The 17164-nt window shown below is 38.7% G+C and overlaps 2 protein-coding genes across 3 annotated transcripts in view; one reads left to right on the top strand and one right to left on the bottom strand.

The window, feature by feature from the left end:
* LOC111326494 (abscission/NoCut checkpoint regulator) overlaps window positions 1-17164 on the top strand; it is a 152091-nt gene that overhangs the window by 3271 nt on the left and 131656 nt on the right. Inside the window, exons 7-11 of one of the 2 annotated variants that reach the window (XM_088763207.1) lie at window positions 416-495; window positions 1153-1201; window positions 1610-1665; window positions 2231-2394; window positions 3021-4117. In XM_088763207.1, the coding sequence (XP_088619333.1) occupies window positions 416-495; window positions 1153-1201; window positions 1610-1665; window positions 2231-2394; window positions 3021-3093 (422 nt within the window). In that variant the 3' untranslated portion in view covers window positions 3094-4117. Of the gene's footprint in view, window positions 1-415; window positions 496-1152; window positions 1202-1609; window positions 1666-2230; window positions 2395-3020; window positions 4118-17164 lie in introns of those variants that run through there. The other variant, XM_088763208.1, reaches the window with a different exon arrangement.
* Window positions 3961-5816, bottom strand: LOC148728364 (large ribosomal subunit protein mL40-like). The gene has a single exon (XM_088763209.1). The coding sequence runs from the start codon at window positions 5773-5775 to the stop codon at window positions 5236-5238; it is 540 nt and encodes a 179-aa protein (XP_088619335.1). The 5' UTR covers window positions 5776-5816; the 3' UTR covers window positions 3961-5235.

The raw sequence follows: 17164 nt of genomic DNA, 5'->3' as shown, positions 1-17164 counted from the left end.
CTCCAAAGATCTCTTTTAATTAGTAATTCTCCCGACTGCCTCCCATACAATCCTTGGGAGAACTTGTTATCAGATCAACTAATAATCCCCTAATTTGTATTTTTCTGTCTCCTATTTTTACTCTGCTTGATATTGTTTTGCTATTGTAAGGAGAAACACTGTCTTGGTCACTCATGGGAGTCCCAGGTTACCTGTAAGTGATTTTGGAAAAGATTCTTAATTGGGATGTGCATAGCTCTTTCTTGTTTGGTAGAACTCTTTTAAAATCTTATCAACAGCTGTAGGTGACCTTTCTGATTAAACCTCATTTTAACCTGATGTAAAGTACCATTAGTAATTAAGAGACATTCATAGCAGGTAACCTGGTATTAAAAAAATAGGAATTTATTAATAATGATCGTTTTGTACTTACCAGGTCTGACAAATCAACCTAAATCAAATACATTTGATAGTGATGAAGATGATGAAACAGCAAGCCAACAATACCTGAAACAGGTTGGTTTTTTGCAGTATAATATTGCGTGTGCAGTATTATGGTGTGTGAAAGTTTGGTTGGAAAGCACAACATTTTCTTCCTGTGCAGTAGAGGGTTGCTTTGGGGATCTTTTTTTATTTTTAACTGAGTACCAGAGTGTCTTGACATTGTGTCCTGAGTGTGGTGCCCATGTTGTATTCACTTATAACTCTCAATTTGCCCCTCTCCACCATTTAGAAACAATGGTAGAAAATTTTCCTTGGGGGCTCACCCGGGTACAAGATTATGACACCTTCCTGATATATTAACTTTTATTTGAAAATATGTTTTTCTAAATAACTTGGTGCTTTTGCATATTTTTAATTTTTTTGTTCTTTTCAGAAACGTTAAGTAAAGTGTTTGACTTCAATTTAGTCAAATAAAAGAAAAAATGATTTTTTTGGCATCTGAAGGTGGGAAATAACCTTAAGAAAACTTGACAAGTGCTGAAAGGTTATCTATACTGGACAAGATTACTCAGCTGATCATGAAGATCATGCATTCAATCTCATCAGCCTGCCATAGACACCCCTCCCCACCCCCCCAAAAAAAAGAGAAAGAAAGGAAAAGCAAAACATAGAGAAATTCATTAAGATGTTTTTACAAAACGAAGGGTCTTTTGATGTATTGGTCGACAGATACTTGGTGAAGTAGCTCTGGATTTAAAAATGGAAAACGTTGATTTTGGTAAGTGTTCCAATTTACACTGTTGACACTAAATAACTCATCATCACTTCTGAACCAGTAAATTCTATGCATTGTCCTGCAGTAGATTTAGTACTCCAATCTTGCCCCCACCCCCACTCCCCTTTACCTTCAAAATGTTCCATGACCTCTGTATACAGAAGCCTCATGCAACAAAAGTGTCATAGGTACTGGTTGTCATGGCTGGCTCAAACACCAAGCCTGATTCAGTTTTTTCAATGCACTGCTGTCTATGCATTTCCTGTCAAAAGCTTGTAAACAGCTGCCTACTCTCTTAAAATAAATCAAAATTTTAACTTGTGGTGTAGTTTAACAAAATACTTTTACAGTAGGAGTGTGATAGAGCAAAACTCTCTCTTTGTCTTATCAACCAATTTGGTTGCAAATTAGGTGATTCCTCTGCCAGCAAATCGAGTAAATCAGGAAAAAAGACAGGACAATTGAAGGTAATTTGTTAGTTGTCTTTTCATTTACCACCCTTCAATTGTTTTTTTCTTACTAGTTGTAATAAAAAGTAAAATTTTCAATGAAATAAACATGTTATCAACTTTGCTTAAACAAGACTTTGAACAGTTGTCTTATTCTTCACGCAAATTTTTATCCTGACTTTTCCACTTACACCTCCACTGACAAGTTATAGTAGATATAGAAATAACATTTAACAAGTGGCCTCTTCTTTAGTTATACAGTATTTGGCAATTAAAATGCAATCTTTTTAGCTATGTTCAATAAATTCACATAAAGGGTAAATTTAGCATTTGACTGGTCAGCAAGTCTTACTTTTGAAGGCAGACCTCTTCCTTGGCCATTTTTGGCAACCCATTTTTGGTAGAATTACATTCTTGTTTTGTATATGATCCTGCTAGACCTCTGCCACTTATCCCTCAACCGCACCCAGCAACATTTTCAGCCAGGGTTGTGGAGCAAACAATGATGACAATAAGCTGCCATTTTTTGTGACCCACTTCTGTTAAAAATTCATTTCTTTTCTTTTTTCTCACATCTTGACAGACCAAAGATAGTGATTCCGCAGCTATGCCAAGCAGCATTTTTAGCCACGATTATGAAGCAAACAGTGATGATGACGAGTTGCCATGGTGTTGTATCTGCAATGGGAATGCTGTTCTAAGATGTCATGGCTGTGATGATGACTTATATTGTCGGAGATGCTATAGGTAACCTTATATACATGTTAATTTACCATCCACTTTCAGTTACTCAAACCTCCAAGGCTTGCTTCTGCTTGCCTACTGTAAAAAAAAAAAAGTAATGCCTTTTGTGCAAGCTACAAAGAAGCATATACATATAACAATATCTGGATTCATTTGTTGTTGGTTGTACATCAGACTTGGCAATTTTTCTTTTAATTAGTACAATAGAAAAACACAAGAGAAGATTGAAATGGCTCACAAATAATGTGCTTTATAAATCAAGGTTACATTTCTTAAGATGCCCAAACTATAATACACTCTCTTTGAATTTGTGTTGGTAAATTTGGCAGAAAAACTGCATCATTTAACTTTTACCCCCCCCCCCCCCCCCACTCCCAAGGCCTCACTAAATAATTCTCCTTACTGTCTGCCAAACAATTTTTATTGTTAGTTTGGACAATTTGGTCTTGGATTAAATTATCTCCTGGTTGATATTTTTTTTATTCTCATCACTTGTCTGCTTCATATTGTATTGATATTGCAAGGAGAAACTCTGTCTTGGTCACTCGTGTAAATTAAAGGGTTAAAAGGCAGTACTATCATAGAAGACACTTCACAACCTCATTTTACTTGTTATATTCTTCAAACAGGGAGGGGCACAGTCGAGCAGATTATGAAGACCACGACATCTCAGAATACAAGCCACCAAGAAAGAAAAGATGATATAGTTTTTCATCCTGATGTGGTAGACTAAAAAAAAAAATTATTGCACCAAAAATTTTGAAGATGGTCAACTTGAAGAACATATGAAGACATGTGCCACAGACAATGAGACAATCATAGTTTTTTTTTTTTTTTTTTTTTGAGGTTCCAATCAAGTCAGAAAGTAACTGTGGATCTGATTTTAATGCTGAAGAATTAACTCCACTCTGAAGTATTTCATCATAACGAGGATGGTGAATGGTTTATAATTGACATCTGCATAGGGCCAAAATTAATTTTAATGATATGTCACATGAATTTTCACAGAAAGGCAAGGGTGATTTGTGAATTTATGAACCAAGGTGGGCATGATTTTCCTCTTGAAATATTCATGAACCATGTATTTTACTATGGTTATGAAAAAATCTCAAGATTTCCTTGAAACCTTGCTCACAAAGAAAGATTTGAAGTTTTCTCTTTTACATTCATGACAGGTGAAATGCAATTTAAAGCACATGTGACACATGAATTTTCTGAAATTTGTGTGCAAAAGGGGATCAGGACCCTACCCTTCTTCACCCTTTGCTACACTATAAGGTTTGAATGACTTAGCTTCAAAAGTGGCTGTCAGTGGTAGGACGTGCAGCCCTGTCTGGTATCCGTACCATAAAATATCGCCCAGTTACAGATTGGGCATTACCATACTTACTTTTGCTTCCCTATTAATATCTAACATGTAGGGGAAAACTTGTTAAATCAGTTTTAAGAAAACGAGTGTATGAAATACAAAGAAATTAACCCAATAAAAGAAAGAAAAAAATCCATGTGAGTAATTGTGCAAGACCTAAAATACTGTAGCCACAGGTTTTTCAAGGATGATTGCATCAATCAAAGGTAAGTGATTAATTTTATTAAGCTTGCCTGGTTTGCAAACAGTTTTACTTTCCTTTTCTTTTTTTACTATTTACTTTTATTTTTTTCAGTTTAGCTTTAACCTGAGTCAACACCCCACAAAATCTTTACTCTGATATGCACTCTTACGAAATTCATGGTCCTCTTTCAATTCTAAGTAAGTCTGTTTACAAGCCTAGTAGCCCATTAGGCCGGTGCTTAACTGCAGTTTCTGTAGCATGAAGTAACTAGGAGTATTTCTACTCCCCCCCTGGATGGGATCCCAGTCCATCACAGGGTTACCCCCAGCATTAAGTTTGTCGGTACCCATTTATACACCTGGGTGAAAAGAGGCACTGTGAGAGTAACTTGAAGTGTCTTACCTAAGAACACAATGTCCCAGCTGGGGCTCAAACCCGGACCACTCGATCCAGAGTCAAGCGCACCAACCATGAGGCCGCCGCGCCTCCACCTTTCAATTTTAGATGAGTACTAATCACATTTCAAACAAGCTCCTGAAGACAGCATTGAGTAAAAACTAATTGAGACCCCTTGCTAAAATCTCAGGCCATCTTTGGTTTTGACCTGATCCTCAGCAACTCCACAAATATTTTAACAGCAAAAATACATTACACCATTTACTAGAGTACCTTTCAACTGAGTGTTTGAAATCACTTTCTTGGGAATCACAACACCCAATCAGATGAAAGGAAAATATCACAGGGAGCCAGAAACAACAAATAGTAATCACATACAAACTGGTTTGTAAAGCTTAACCCTTTTACTCCCATAGTAAAAGTGAAAGAGTTCAAAGCATGGAATAAGCAAGTGACAGTTACTATTGGCTTTGGTTTTCAAATCTGAATGCATGAGAAAGTGGCACAAGTTTTTAATTTACAAGTCATAGCAAGGTAAGCAAAACTAAAGCAATTGTGAATTACTTTTGATGCTTATTGTACAAAACACAAAAAGTTCAACAATGTTCTCTTCCTCTGAAAATTTTTTTGTCCGACCTGATTTGCTGCCTGTCAACACAGGGGTCACCACTACTCATTAGCTTCACAAATGTACTGACTAAAGACAAGTTAAATACAGGCTTGATGCCCAATAAAGAATGAAGTCAGTACTTTTGCACCATTAAGAGGGAGTGATTGATTGACCACTGTCAATCTGTGTCTACTAACCCTTTGACTCTGATGAATGACCAAACAGAATATTTTAGCCTTGGAGTATCAAAAAATACCGAGCAAAAAAGTGACGTGATCAAAAGGGTTAACGTCTTCCTTTGGCCTTTGCTTTGACATCCTCCATGTCAGGTGCTAAGTAGTCCGGTATCGGTGGCGTCTCAGTTGGCCCCTTGAACTCAATTGGGAAAAAATCTCCGTCAACCTTAATGGCAGCTTCGTAAAGGAGCGGAGAGGTTTTCTTCAATTCTTTTAAAGCCTCTTGACGACATCTTTCCAGTTCCTGAAAGCGCTGTAAATCTTCCTTGTGCTGCTGCATCTTGTATCTCGACCATTCTTTTAAGAGTAACGTCCTTCTCTCTTTCTCTTCAGGTGATAATTCCACCGGCCTTCGCTGCCTCGATGCTTCCAACAGCGCTGTATTCAACAAGGATTCTGGATCGATTGGAGGTACGACCTCCGCAGTCTTTCGGATGTTGGAGATCGTCTGTCTTTTCTTTTTTTGGACCACAGGCCCCTTTTTTCGCTTCAGACCAGGGTTATGTCTGGCTGGTATGGTTTGCCGTATGGACAGGCCGCAAGAGCGAACGAAGAAAGACATCAACCTCTTTTGCATGAAGGTCGCCATATTGGTTTTGTACGACTTACTTCATTCCCAGGTTTTCACGGTCGATGGTTACGATCACCCACCGATCATTCGTGGGTGATTGATTATTCATTCAGACTCTAAAGAACATTCACATTGGAGCCGCGAGATTTGTTTTTAACCTAAAGGAATCTACCCCCAACACTGAAGTCCTGGCAGCGACAAAATGGAGGTCCTTATCATACATCTACAAAAAGAGGATTGCAACTATATCTTATCAGGCATTTTACAATAGAGCTCCGGCTGGTATAAGCTCTCTATTTATTAAACACTCTCCGTTGAGAAATCTAAGGGACAGTCTGAAACTACACGTGCAATGCCCTAAAAGTGACTTCCGTCGATCTTCCTTCTCTCACCACGCGTCTATCCTATGGAACAACTTACCCATGTACTTAAAAAGCAAACCGAACACTGTCTCTTTTAAATCTGCTCTTAAAGCAAAATCCAACATTTTAGATAAAATAACATTTAATGGTTTACAGGGAATAAATAAAGACATTGTAAATTACATATATTAATGTTATTTTACTATTTTTATTTATTTTATTTATTTTTAACACTACAGTCTTGAAATTAACTGTAAATTATCTTACTAGGTATTACATCTTTTCTTACTTACTATAAATTCACAAGTTTGTTATTATTATTATTATTATTAGTATTATTATTATTATTATTATTATTTAAATTTGTAGATACACTTTAGTTTGAAGGTCCTCATCAGCTTTTTAGCTGCCTTTTATCGACCTACGTGACAAATAAAGTATGTATGTATGTATGTGGTCCGGCGTATTTTATCGAGAGCTTTTGATCTCGTTTACCAGAAACCTTGAATGATCCGCTTTTGATCTCGATTACCAGAAACCTTGAATGACCCCACACGACTGTGTCACAGTATTTGGGAATCTCAGAGTTTTTCTATTAATGTTAAGTAGGTCTACGCACCGTCTATAACAACACAACACAACACAACACAACACAACACAAAAAGGTAGCGCGATCACGTTTTCCCCTGTCATTGACCGCTTCAGCAAGTGTGGATCACTATAAATAAAAAAGCAAAATATTATCATGACACTTACCTGAGGGGTTTTCAAGCGAAAAATGAGCCAGTTTCGAAGGAGTTGTGGACTTTGTAATTTTTCAACAGAACTCTGATGGCTCAAAGCCCAGTGTCTAATGATGGGCACGAAAGTTTTTGTTGGCAGACATCCAGATCATTTGGTTAAAAAGATTATAGCACTTGTAACGGGAAACAGCGCATGGAAATAGCGTGAAGATGAACAAAAGGACACCGGAAGTTTTAAAAGAATGATATTTAAATTCCACAGTGATCCAGACATATTTTTAGTTGTAGGGCATTGGTCCATGGCGTGACGTCCATCGAGACCCCATTGGAACGCTTGTATATACCGGTTACCGTTACGGACAGATACGCAAAGTACGCCCATCACGAGCAGATATCAGTTACCTTGATCGGAGGCTATTTGAGTGCGATCCCTGCTGTAAGGCTTTCTTTGACTTTCAACATCTACACCAAAAGTGCATTTCCATCGCCACTGCAACCCACGTACTCCAATCATGATCGCTGAGGCTGCTATCTTCGTCTTGATATTGATTGTCTTGTACTTTGTGATAAAAATCGACAATACAGTGAAAAAAATTCTGGTTACAGGGAATGAGACAGATGTTCTGGAGAACGCTAGAGCAAATCCGAGGGCCTTACCATCGGAGTTCATTCAATATTTTCCTTATACTGAGGGAAATTCAGATCGGCGTGGTATGCAGAATGGCAGGATCCTTGGGGGAACACCAGCAATAACACGACTTCCGCGCCACCACGACGAGCGTTTCCAATGACAAAGTAAGAGAAATTCTTTAGTTTTTAAGGTCGAAATTTATCTCATATTTATGTTTTCCCCTTTTTTGCGTTTGCTTCATTAAAGAACTGATGTGTTTAGCCTGTATGATTATCAAGAACGCCAGAGCCCGTATTTGTCTCCGGCACTGAAGAATTGAGCACGATGCGTATAGTTAAACCAATCACTAAATGACTACATTGGTCAGACTTGTACCCAACGTCCTTGGCATTGCCTTAAGAATTCTCAGTTTTACTTCTTTCCCCGACCCTCGATGCCTCTTTGCGTATTTTGTCGTTTTCTTTGTCTTGATCTAGTCTTTCTGTTCACACATTTGTTCATGAACTAAAGCCCTCATCTTCCTTTCCAGTTTAGATGCAATTTCTGTCTAGCAATTGCTTTTCGTTTCGTACTTTTTTCGCCAATGGATCCTATTTTGCTTCGAAGTATTTTATTTTTGTTCTGTTTCATGGTTCAGTGAAAATTATTTTTAATAATTGTTTTTTCGCTAATGTATTCAGTTTTTTTGAAAAACAAAGTTCCACTGGATCTAAATTTAAAAATAAAAACAATTAATTTACAACGCGAAAGGGAAGTAAGGTTTTGGTGCATACAGTTCCACTTTTCTTCTGAACTTTAATTCTTTATATATATATCTCTTTGGCATACAAAGCTCTGCTTTCATGTTCAAATTGAGCACTGTGGGGTGAGTCATTGCCGCTAGCATTGCGCACAGCTCACTAGGCTTTCCTGGTTTGAGCACTCCGGCATGGCTTAGACGATACCACAAATGTGGGATCGTTCGGGGTAACCATATCGGTTCTCCCCCATCCTAACATAAGCACTGCACTGATGAGGCCTGGAGGGCCGAAACAGTACTGTCTGGCGCCAGTTCGCCGTGATCGATCAATGCGCGGGTTGTGGCGAGCGGGAAACGATGTCTCATGCTTTCTGCTCGTGCCGCCTCGTGTCTCCTGTGAGGAGCTGGATGTCAAATCTGATAAGTCAGTTTTATGATCAACCTCTTTTACTTTCCGAATCTATTATTTTATTACGCCAAGGGCTGCCCCAAGGCTCCTCTTGGGCGCATTCAAATGCCATCACCTCCTTTCTGATAAAACTCACCCTAAATGAGCTGTGGGCCGCCCGGAACCTCGACACTTTCGAATCTAAACGGCCATCCGCTCAAACCATTGTCTCTAAAATTAAGACCCGCATTCGCCAACGCATAACAGCCGCCTTTCACATTGCACCTCGCGTCATCTTAACCACATTCTGGGCTTACCGGAATGTCCTGTGCTCCTTTGCGAACCAGCAACTTAAAATAAAAATTTAAACCCCCCCCCCAACAAGCCCCCTCGTCGGGTCTCCTTAATTGGTGCACTGTGCAGAGGCTCCCCCCCCCCACCTGTAAATAGTGTAAAGGGTATGAAACCTTTCCTGAACAACTAGTACTTACGCCTTTAATGTAATCCAACTTGTCCACAAGCTACGAACAATGAACCCTAGTAATGCATTAGTTCCCCGATGCGCCGCACTGCACAGCGGTATTCACCTTCAAACGTTCTGTTATTTACTATCAAATGTAATTTCCCCTGATTTGTTGTGATCCCAATCACCGTATCTAAATTATCCAATTATTATAATCAATCATTGTAAGTAATCAACTACCTCTGTAAATAAAACATTGATTTAAAAAAAAAATTAAAAAAAAAAAGTACTGTCTGCAGATATATATATAAGTATTTTTATTTGTTTTGATTCAATGAACTATTCGAATTATTTATGTGTCAGTCGGACAGTCAGACAAACCTAGGCAGGCAATTGCAAACCAGTTTGATTTTGTAAAAGTCTAAGTCACATTTGGTAATATTCACTGACGCTAATTGAAAACTTACTCTTTTCAATAGAAAATCCTACGAACTGCCCGCCTTCCTGCGATGTAGCAAGAGAAAGCAAATGAATAGACAACGACAAAGTTTGTTCAATTGACTGAATGCACCTTTTTTTTTAAGAAAAAATATCTTTTTAGAGTAGCAACTGAGCTCAGCCGAGCGAAGGCCATCAAAGCCATCATCTATCAAACAAGATTTTTATCGAGTCTTAAGAAATAATTTACAACTTGAGGTGACAAATGAACATTGTAAGAATATCAGTGTAACCAATCTCTTTACTCTTTCACCATAACCTGGAAGTTGCTTGCAAACATGTAAACATGACTGCCACTTTGTATACCTGTTCGATTCTAGACTTAACGTCACAATGTGGCCTTATTCTGTGTACTTTAAACTGTCTCTTTAACAATAGATTTGTAAAAAAATCTAAGGTGGTTGTCTAAATAAACCAGCCTGTTTAATGTAAATCATTGCCAAAGGGGTTTATTTGTTTCTCGCCGCTAGCAGTAACTTAAACTGCCTCACTGGCCATCTTTTAAAACAAATTCCATAAGATATTCATCCAAATTTGGAGTTGTATTTTGGGTATCGGTCCATGGCGTGACGTCCTAGTTCCTGTTTTTTTTTTTTTTTACCCTCGTGAGAATAAAGAAGGAAACAGGGTTGAAAAAATGTTGCAGGTTTGACTTTCTTTTGGTCGAAGGAACCACTTTCTTTACGGCTTTATGGCCTATTTTTGCATCTCTGCCCTCAAAACTCCCACAAAAAATAACAAGTAGGTTATTTATGTGGATTGTCTCTACTCGGGAGGGGGGGGGAGGTTGGAGCGGGACGTGGACAGCATTCAACTCGTGGGGTAACCAGGGGGCAAGTAGGCTGCCCCAGGAGACACAAGTGACCTGAAATTTAACGATTTATGAACAATACTCAAATTTAAGTATAAATATGGCAAACATATTGATTTTACGGTTTGTTACCACTTATAAATTGTAACCGTTCTCAGCCATTTCGAATAAGAGGATTTTGCATTTTGACTTGTTTTGTTCCGAAAATAACCACTAAAAGTACAAAGTTTAGGTAAACTGAGCAGCAGAAACGACACGTGTTGATCCAAAGTGGCTCTATACTCCGAATCGTAAAGATTATTCAACCCCAAAACAGCCTATTGTCTTTTCATTGGCTTTGACCTACTTCATCGCTCTAATGAGTTGTATTTGAGAATTTTTGAGGCCATTGTTTCATGGCGTGTTGGCTATCTCTATGGTAATAAAAAATGAATGGAATTTTAATGTTTTTTTTTTAGAAACATCAATCTCGTGATATCAAAACAGTGATATCAAAACAGTTATTTGATTTACAAAAGGCGAAATTGTAATGCATGTTAATAACTATTATACTGACGGCTCTGTGCGATAAAAAGTGTTTCTGTTTTAATATCATGTTGAGACATTGCTCTGAATGGGCATTGATTTCCTGTCGTCCGTCTCTACGGTGTAGACATACACCATTAGCGCGCAATTCGTATTTTTATTGAAAACGGTTAATAGACTTTCAAGGGTATCCCATCAGGTTAAAGGTTCTGTTTTGGAACTGCGGCCAAAAGTGTAAGTGCACATTCTGTAGTCACAGACCGCAAGGGACTGAGCAATAACGGCGGCGGGGGATTTCATTAGGGACCTTACGCAATCAGGACGGGAACGCTAAGGAAGACTTCGATTAAAAAATGAATTTCTACTCTTAGTTAGAGTTTCAAAAATGGTTGCAGGAGCTTACTGTCTTATATGGCGCCACAGCTCAATTTCAGCATGACGTATAAAAGTAGCGTTGAGTTCCAAATGGAAATTAAAATAATTTGCCGTCGCGATTTCGGTTCGCAGACGACGCAAAATTTGGCGATTTCACGTTGTTGTTTTGCATAGGACAGCTAAGAAACGTACAAAGTTTCAAAACGCACGTGCTGAGCTATCGTTCTGCCAATTAGATCTCTCGTTTTTCCACGTCCTCGTTGCCGTCGCCGTCGTGGTTGCGTAAGGTCCCGAATAATTACTGGTCGGGAAGAACACCAGCAATAAGACGACTACCTCGCCACCACCAAGAGCGTTTCCAACGATAACGTTACAAAATTTTTTTGTTTTCATGTCAAAATTTATATCTTGTTTCTGGGCTTTCCCTCCACTTCCATATATCCTAGGAACTGATACCCAGTTCTGCCTCATCTAAGGCAGGAGAAGTAGTTAGCTTGTGACAGAAAAAAAAGAAACACATATTTTCTCTTTGTGTATACGGCTAGGTGAAACCGGCAGTCCGGACCACTTTTGAAAATTGTACTACATCCTACATCGATAATTAACATGGATTGCAATAGATTTTAATACTTGCATTTTACTTCATTCTCGTAATATTGTTAAGCACCATGAGTTCAGGATATGAGCGCTGTAGAAATAAAGTTATTATTATTATCATCATTGTTTAGTACAACTTATATATTTTTTCCTCAACCGTGAATGCTCCCTTACATCTTTTCCTCAGTTCACCTGACGTAATGTGATCTTTGCGCTGACAAAACTGATCATGCCTTATACGGCTTTTCTCTTCCTCCCAAATTCTATCCAACGTTCTTTCTCACGACTGCATTTTGTTTCTTGCAAATGTATTGAGCTTTGCTCAAACCCAAACTTCCAGTGATGATTGTTTTGAAAAAAGGAAACAATCCAATGACATCGCGAGAGGGATGTAATAAGGCTCTGGTCCATGACTGCGCATTTTTTGTAGATTTTGTGTTTTGTTCTGTTTTGGTTCAATGAATTATTCGAGTAATCATGTATATGGAAGCATAAAACCACATGTAGATATCAGCAAACCAATTTAGATTTTTTTTGTTATCGCTACCAGCTGTTGGCTTAAAGTTGAAAGGGGATAAAATGTTTCTTTTATTATTTTCAGTGCAAATTTCGTTACCAGTGTCGTAAAGAGGTGCTTTGCCATGAAGAATTGTTGTCTCAATTTAGTGTTCTGAGCCAGAAAAACTGTAAAAATAAACTCTCTGTATCTTCTTGTATTATAGTTAATGGTTGGAGACGCTAACTGAGCATGCTAACCTAGAACAAAGGACATGAAACAAAAGACCCATCGAAGCGCGTCCGCCATTTTGTTTTGAGCTATATCCTGTTACCCATGATGCATCGTCAAGCGTGAACTCGTCTATTCGTCATCACAGTGGTCAAAATGTTGTGGACTCACAATCGAGGTGCAGCCAATTCCAGTGAGTCCATACCAAATGTTGACGACGAAACTCGTTGTCGATAAGTTAACAGATCACGCTCAACCCCTGTCGATTTGATTTTTATCACAATATCGACGTAAAGATTTTCGAGTCATCCATGTTCGAGATAAAGGCATTGTGTGACACGGTGACGCGAGCAGCGTTGTCGGTACTCTTGTCAACAACGGCAAATTGGCCAATCAGATTGCGACGTTACGGCTAATTGTGCGGATAGGAATTAGACTCCAATTTGAGATATAACTTGGGAAATTTCTACAACTTTTGAAAACAAAAGTGATATTTTAAATCCCTAAGTTTATGAGGAAACTTGCGTTCACTTGTTTAATTGCAACCAAAAGGAATGGTTCAGTCATTATAATTAAAAGATAGGTTTCGAAATTAAAACCAGAATAAACTTGCACAGTAAATTTGACCTTAGCAAGAGATTCACTATCTAGGCGTGATATTTGATTCCTCATTTGGACCAGCCACGGTATAAAGCTTAGACGAGCAAGCGTAGAGCTATTCATGTTAGGCCGTCTTAGTTGTAATTTGACAACTCAGGCAATTTGTTTAAAATTCGTCAATTAGACCAATCTAGATTACTGCAATATACTGTGGGGTTGCTCTCGATTTCCTCTAATGTAATTGCGAAACACGGGTCCGTAAAAATTCAGTTTAAATTTCAAATTTATTTCTTGTCATAAAAAAGAAAACAAAATTACGCACAGACTTTGTAAGGGTCGATGTGTTACCGTGGTTTGAAATGGGTAAACAATAATTCAAACCGCGCTACAGTATCTCTTTGACAAAATCTCTCCCTCAGGTTTCGAAGCTTTCCTACTTACAAATAAATCAGCCGATAACAGACTGCTTTAGGGAAAATCGGCGAAAAAGATTGCATAGAATTTGATGAGATTTTTTGCCACAACGTGTTTACAGCCACTTGGACTCAGTAGATATTATGAAATAGGAGATACATACCCCGTCGCCACCTTTGTCTCGGCTGACAGTAGTCGATAGGCTGAAGAAACCACCTGGTCGCATAGCAGCCATGTTGGATGGCAGGAACAATAGATTATTTTATCCATGGGAAAAATTTTTCTTTCCGTGTGCAAAACATTTTCATTGTTCGTGCAATCCAACATGGCTGCTGTGCAAAACCTCTATTGCGTATTTCACCCACAACGTGGTTACAGAACTTCTACTCTGCAGATCTTCTGAAATACTTACAACGAGATATTTTAGAAACAATGGTTTGGTCTGGACTTGAGAAAAATCAACCAACAACAAAAAAGGGCGTAATTTCATGAACTGTAATTCAATTGCCTCTTTCGGTACTGTTTTGTTTACTGGTTCGTTTGTGTTCAATAACACTAAATTCTTTGAAATGCCCTGGACCGCTCCGACAGACATCGTCACCTAAACAGTCTACTAACCCCCCCCCCCCCCCCCAAGGACATCATAACCCGTCGCTACCTTTATCTTGGCAGCGGAGATTTTAAAAAAAGCTCACCGTCAGGTACGGACAGAAACGCATCACTACAGAAAATAAGCCCATTACGAGCAGATATTAGTTATCTTGACTTTGATCGGAGGCTATAAGAGTATGATCTCTGCTGTAACACTATATATCTAAACCAATAGTGCATTTCCATCGCCGCTGCAACCCGTACTCCAGTCATGACTGCCGAGTTCTTCAGTGCTGCTAGCTTCGTCTTGTTATTGATTATATTGTTTTTCGTGATAACAATCTACAAAGAGAAAACAGCCAGGCTACTCAGAATGAAACAGCCTTTCTGGAGAACGCCAGAGCGAATCCGAGGGCCTTACCATTGGCGAGGGATCATGTGATTCGTGCGTTCGATAAAACTATCGGTTTTTTGCTTGGTTTTCAGTTGGAAAATATCCATAATATTTCTCAAATTTTTTGTTAGATTTGAATGGCTTTTAAATATATGCATATTGCTGAATCTAGCTGAGAATTGCTTATTGACTACAATTAGCCTGCATACAACTGCCCCCCCCCCCCTTCCCCCAATGTGATAAATTGGGAAAAGGACATCGGTGTAGTGCTGTTGTTGTTCATGTTTGGGAATATCCCTTCCCTGATTTTCATTTGACTGGAGCGGACACCTTAACGAAAACCATAAAATGCCGATAACTTTTACAATTTGTTCTCGCCGGGAATCTAGTCAACAGCGTGAAAAGACAAAACTTAGAAAGAACACTGTAAACTTAGCTTTTAAACTCGGCTCACCTGAGTTATTTTGCTCAATTATATATTTTGCCAAAGCCGAACTGAAGTTGCACTCGATATGAAATTGTTGTTTTTCGCTGGCGGCTTCGTGGCAACTTAAAGTTTTGTTTTTAAAACAGCTTATGCGCTAAGGCTAAATATGAGACGGTTTTTGAATGGGTGAGGCGGTGATCCGAAAACACTGAAATCGGTAAAGCAGTGGCTTGAGTGGGGATAGGATGGCTGTGCTACTTACCCGAGTGCCTATGTTTTTTTTTCTCAACGGATTTGATCAGGATGCCATTGAAATGCCGATTCATATGGTTCAAAACACTGCTTTACAGACCTGGTAATGCAGAAATCCGATGTGACAGATGTCTTCTCTACTAAGTAGCCCGGTACTGGTAGCTTTGACTTTGTAAGGGTCGATTTGTTACCGTGGTTTGAAATGGGTAAATATTAATTCAAACTGCGCTGCAGCATCTCTTTTACGAAATCCTTGTCTTAATTGCGAAGCTTTCCAACTTACAAATAAATCAGCCGGTAACGGACTGCATGCGAGGAAAAATTGGCGGAAAAGATTGTATATAATTTGACGGGACTTTTTTCAAAAACGTGCATACAGAACCTGTACTCTATATATATCATAAAACATTCTAACCATTTGTTCCTGAATTCAACAATCTACATACGCCTCGTAGGACATACCTACCTCGTTGCTACCTTTGTTTCGACTAACAGTAGTCGATCGGCTAAAGAAAACTACTGGCCTATTGTGTGTTTTATCCACAACAGGGTTACAGAACTTGTACTCCTGAAATCTTATTAAAAACTTTCAAATAAAGTTGTCTGGACTGGATTTGAGAAATATCAACCAATAACATAAAAGCCCGTAATTTTATTAACTTTAATTCAACTGCCTCAGTCGGTACTGGTATGTTTACTGGTTTGTTTGTGCTCAATAACACTAGATTCTTGAAGCGGTATTCGCAACAAGAGGGAAAACTTTGCTCTGATACGAAGTGTCTACGGATGCCCCCAAGGACATAAATATCCCGTCGCCACCTTTATCTCGGCTGACAATAACGATTGGCTATGAAAACCTACTGGTCTAGTAATATGTATCGTGATCACTTTTTCCCCTGTCATTGGCCGCTTCAGCAAGTGTGGATCACTATAAGAGCGGGACATGAGGATTAGCAGTGTTGCGGTGTTGATTTTTTTTTACTGCGGTGATGCGGTGAATAAAATCTCAATTTGCGGTTTTGCGGTGATCTCAAATCCTTCGGTGTTCGATATTTGTGTTTTTCACGCTGCGGTGTTCAGTGAAATTAAAATATTTGCGGTGCTGTGGCTTCTTGTTTGGTCTTTCTCAAACCTAAACTTAGCATGTAAACTTCTTTAATCTGTGATAATTTATGAAAAGCACGTACCATTCTGTTTGATTTTTAATGAATTACAGACCAACATTGTCAAGTTAATCTTCAATATGCTTAACCTGCCATTACGAAGCTGTTTTCGTTAATGTTGTTAATGAATACGTAACTTGACAAGTAACTTGACCTCTCCCACCCAGAGCTCAGCCTTTTTTAGACACGTGGAAACCGTGGCCGAGGTCATAGAAATTAATTCTGGAAATTCTGGAAACGACGAGAAGGAATGCATCATCGATTGCGTGGTTTTTTTTCTACGAAGAAGGAAAAGGGGGCGAAAACTACCGGTCGAAATATAAATTCAGATGTCCTGTCGATAGGGAGGAAAGACGGCTTTGTAAGCTAAGGGAGTGCATTTGGTAAGTTTGTAACTTAGACACTCTTAGACACGTTTACTATTATTTCCTCTTTGACCTTTTTCCTTTGCTATTCTTTATATCTGAAAGTCGTCACAGTTTAGGGTCGTCCAGAGGTCATTTTGATACCAGTCTATATCGACCTTCTCGATCTTTTATTTTTTCAAACGACTGTCGATATCGAAGGTGTAACTGACACTCCGTCACAGTTTGAAATGCGTACCTTTTTTAATCTCGACGATTCACTTATACATAACACACACAAAAAAATACAGAATTAACAATGCGAACTTAAATCCAAGGAAACTAAAATACAACGAAATGATT

This window comes from Stylophora pistillata, chromosome 6, assembly GCF_964205215.1.
Source record: "Stylophora pistillata chromosome 6, jaStyPist1.2, whole genome shotgun sequence".
NCBI classification, from domain to species: Eukaryota; Metazoa; Cnidaria; class Anthozoa; order Scleractinia; family Pocilloporidae; genus Stylophora; species Stylophora pistillata.
This window is presented reverse-complemented; position numbering and strand designations above follow the sequence as displayed.

Coding starts and splice junctions, on each gene's coding strand:
- LOC148728364 (XM_088763209.1), bottom strand. CDS start 5,775: ATGGCGACCTTCATGCAAAAGAGGTTGATGTCTTTCTTCGTTCGCTCT.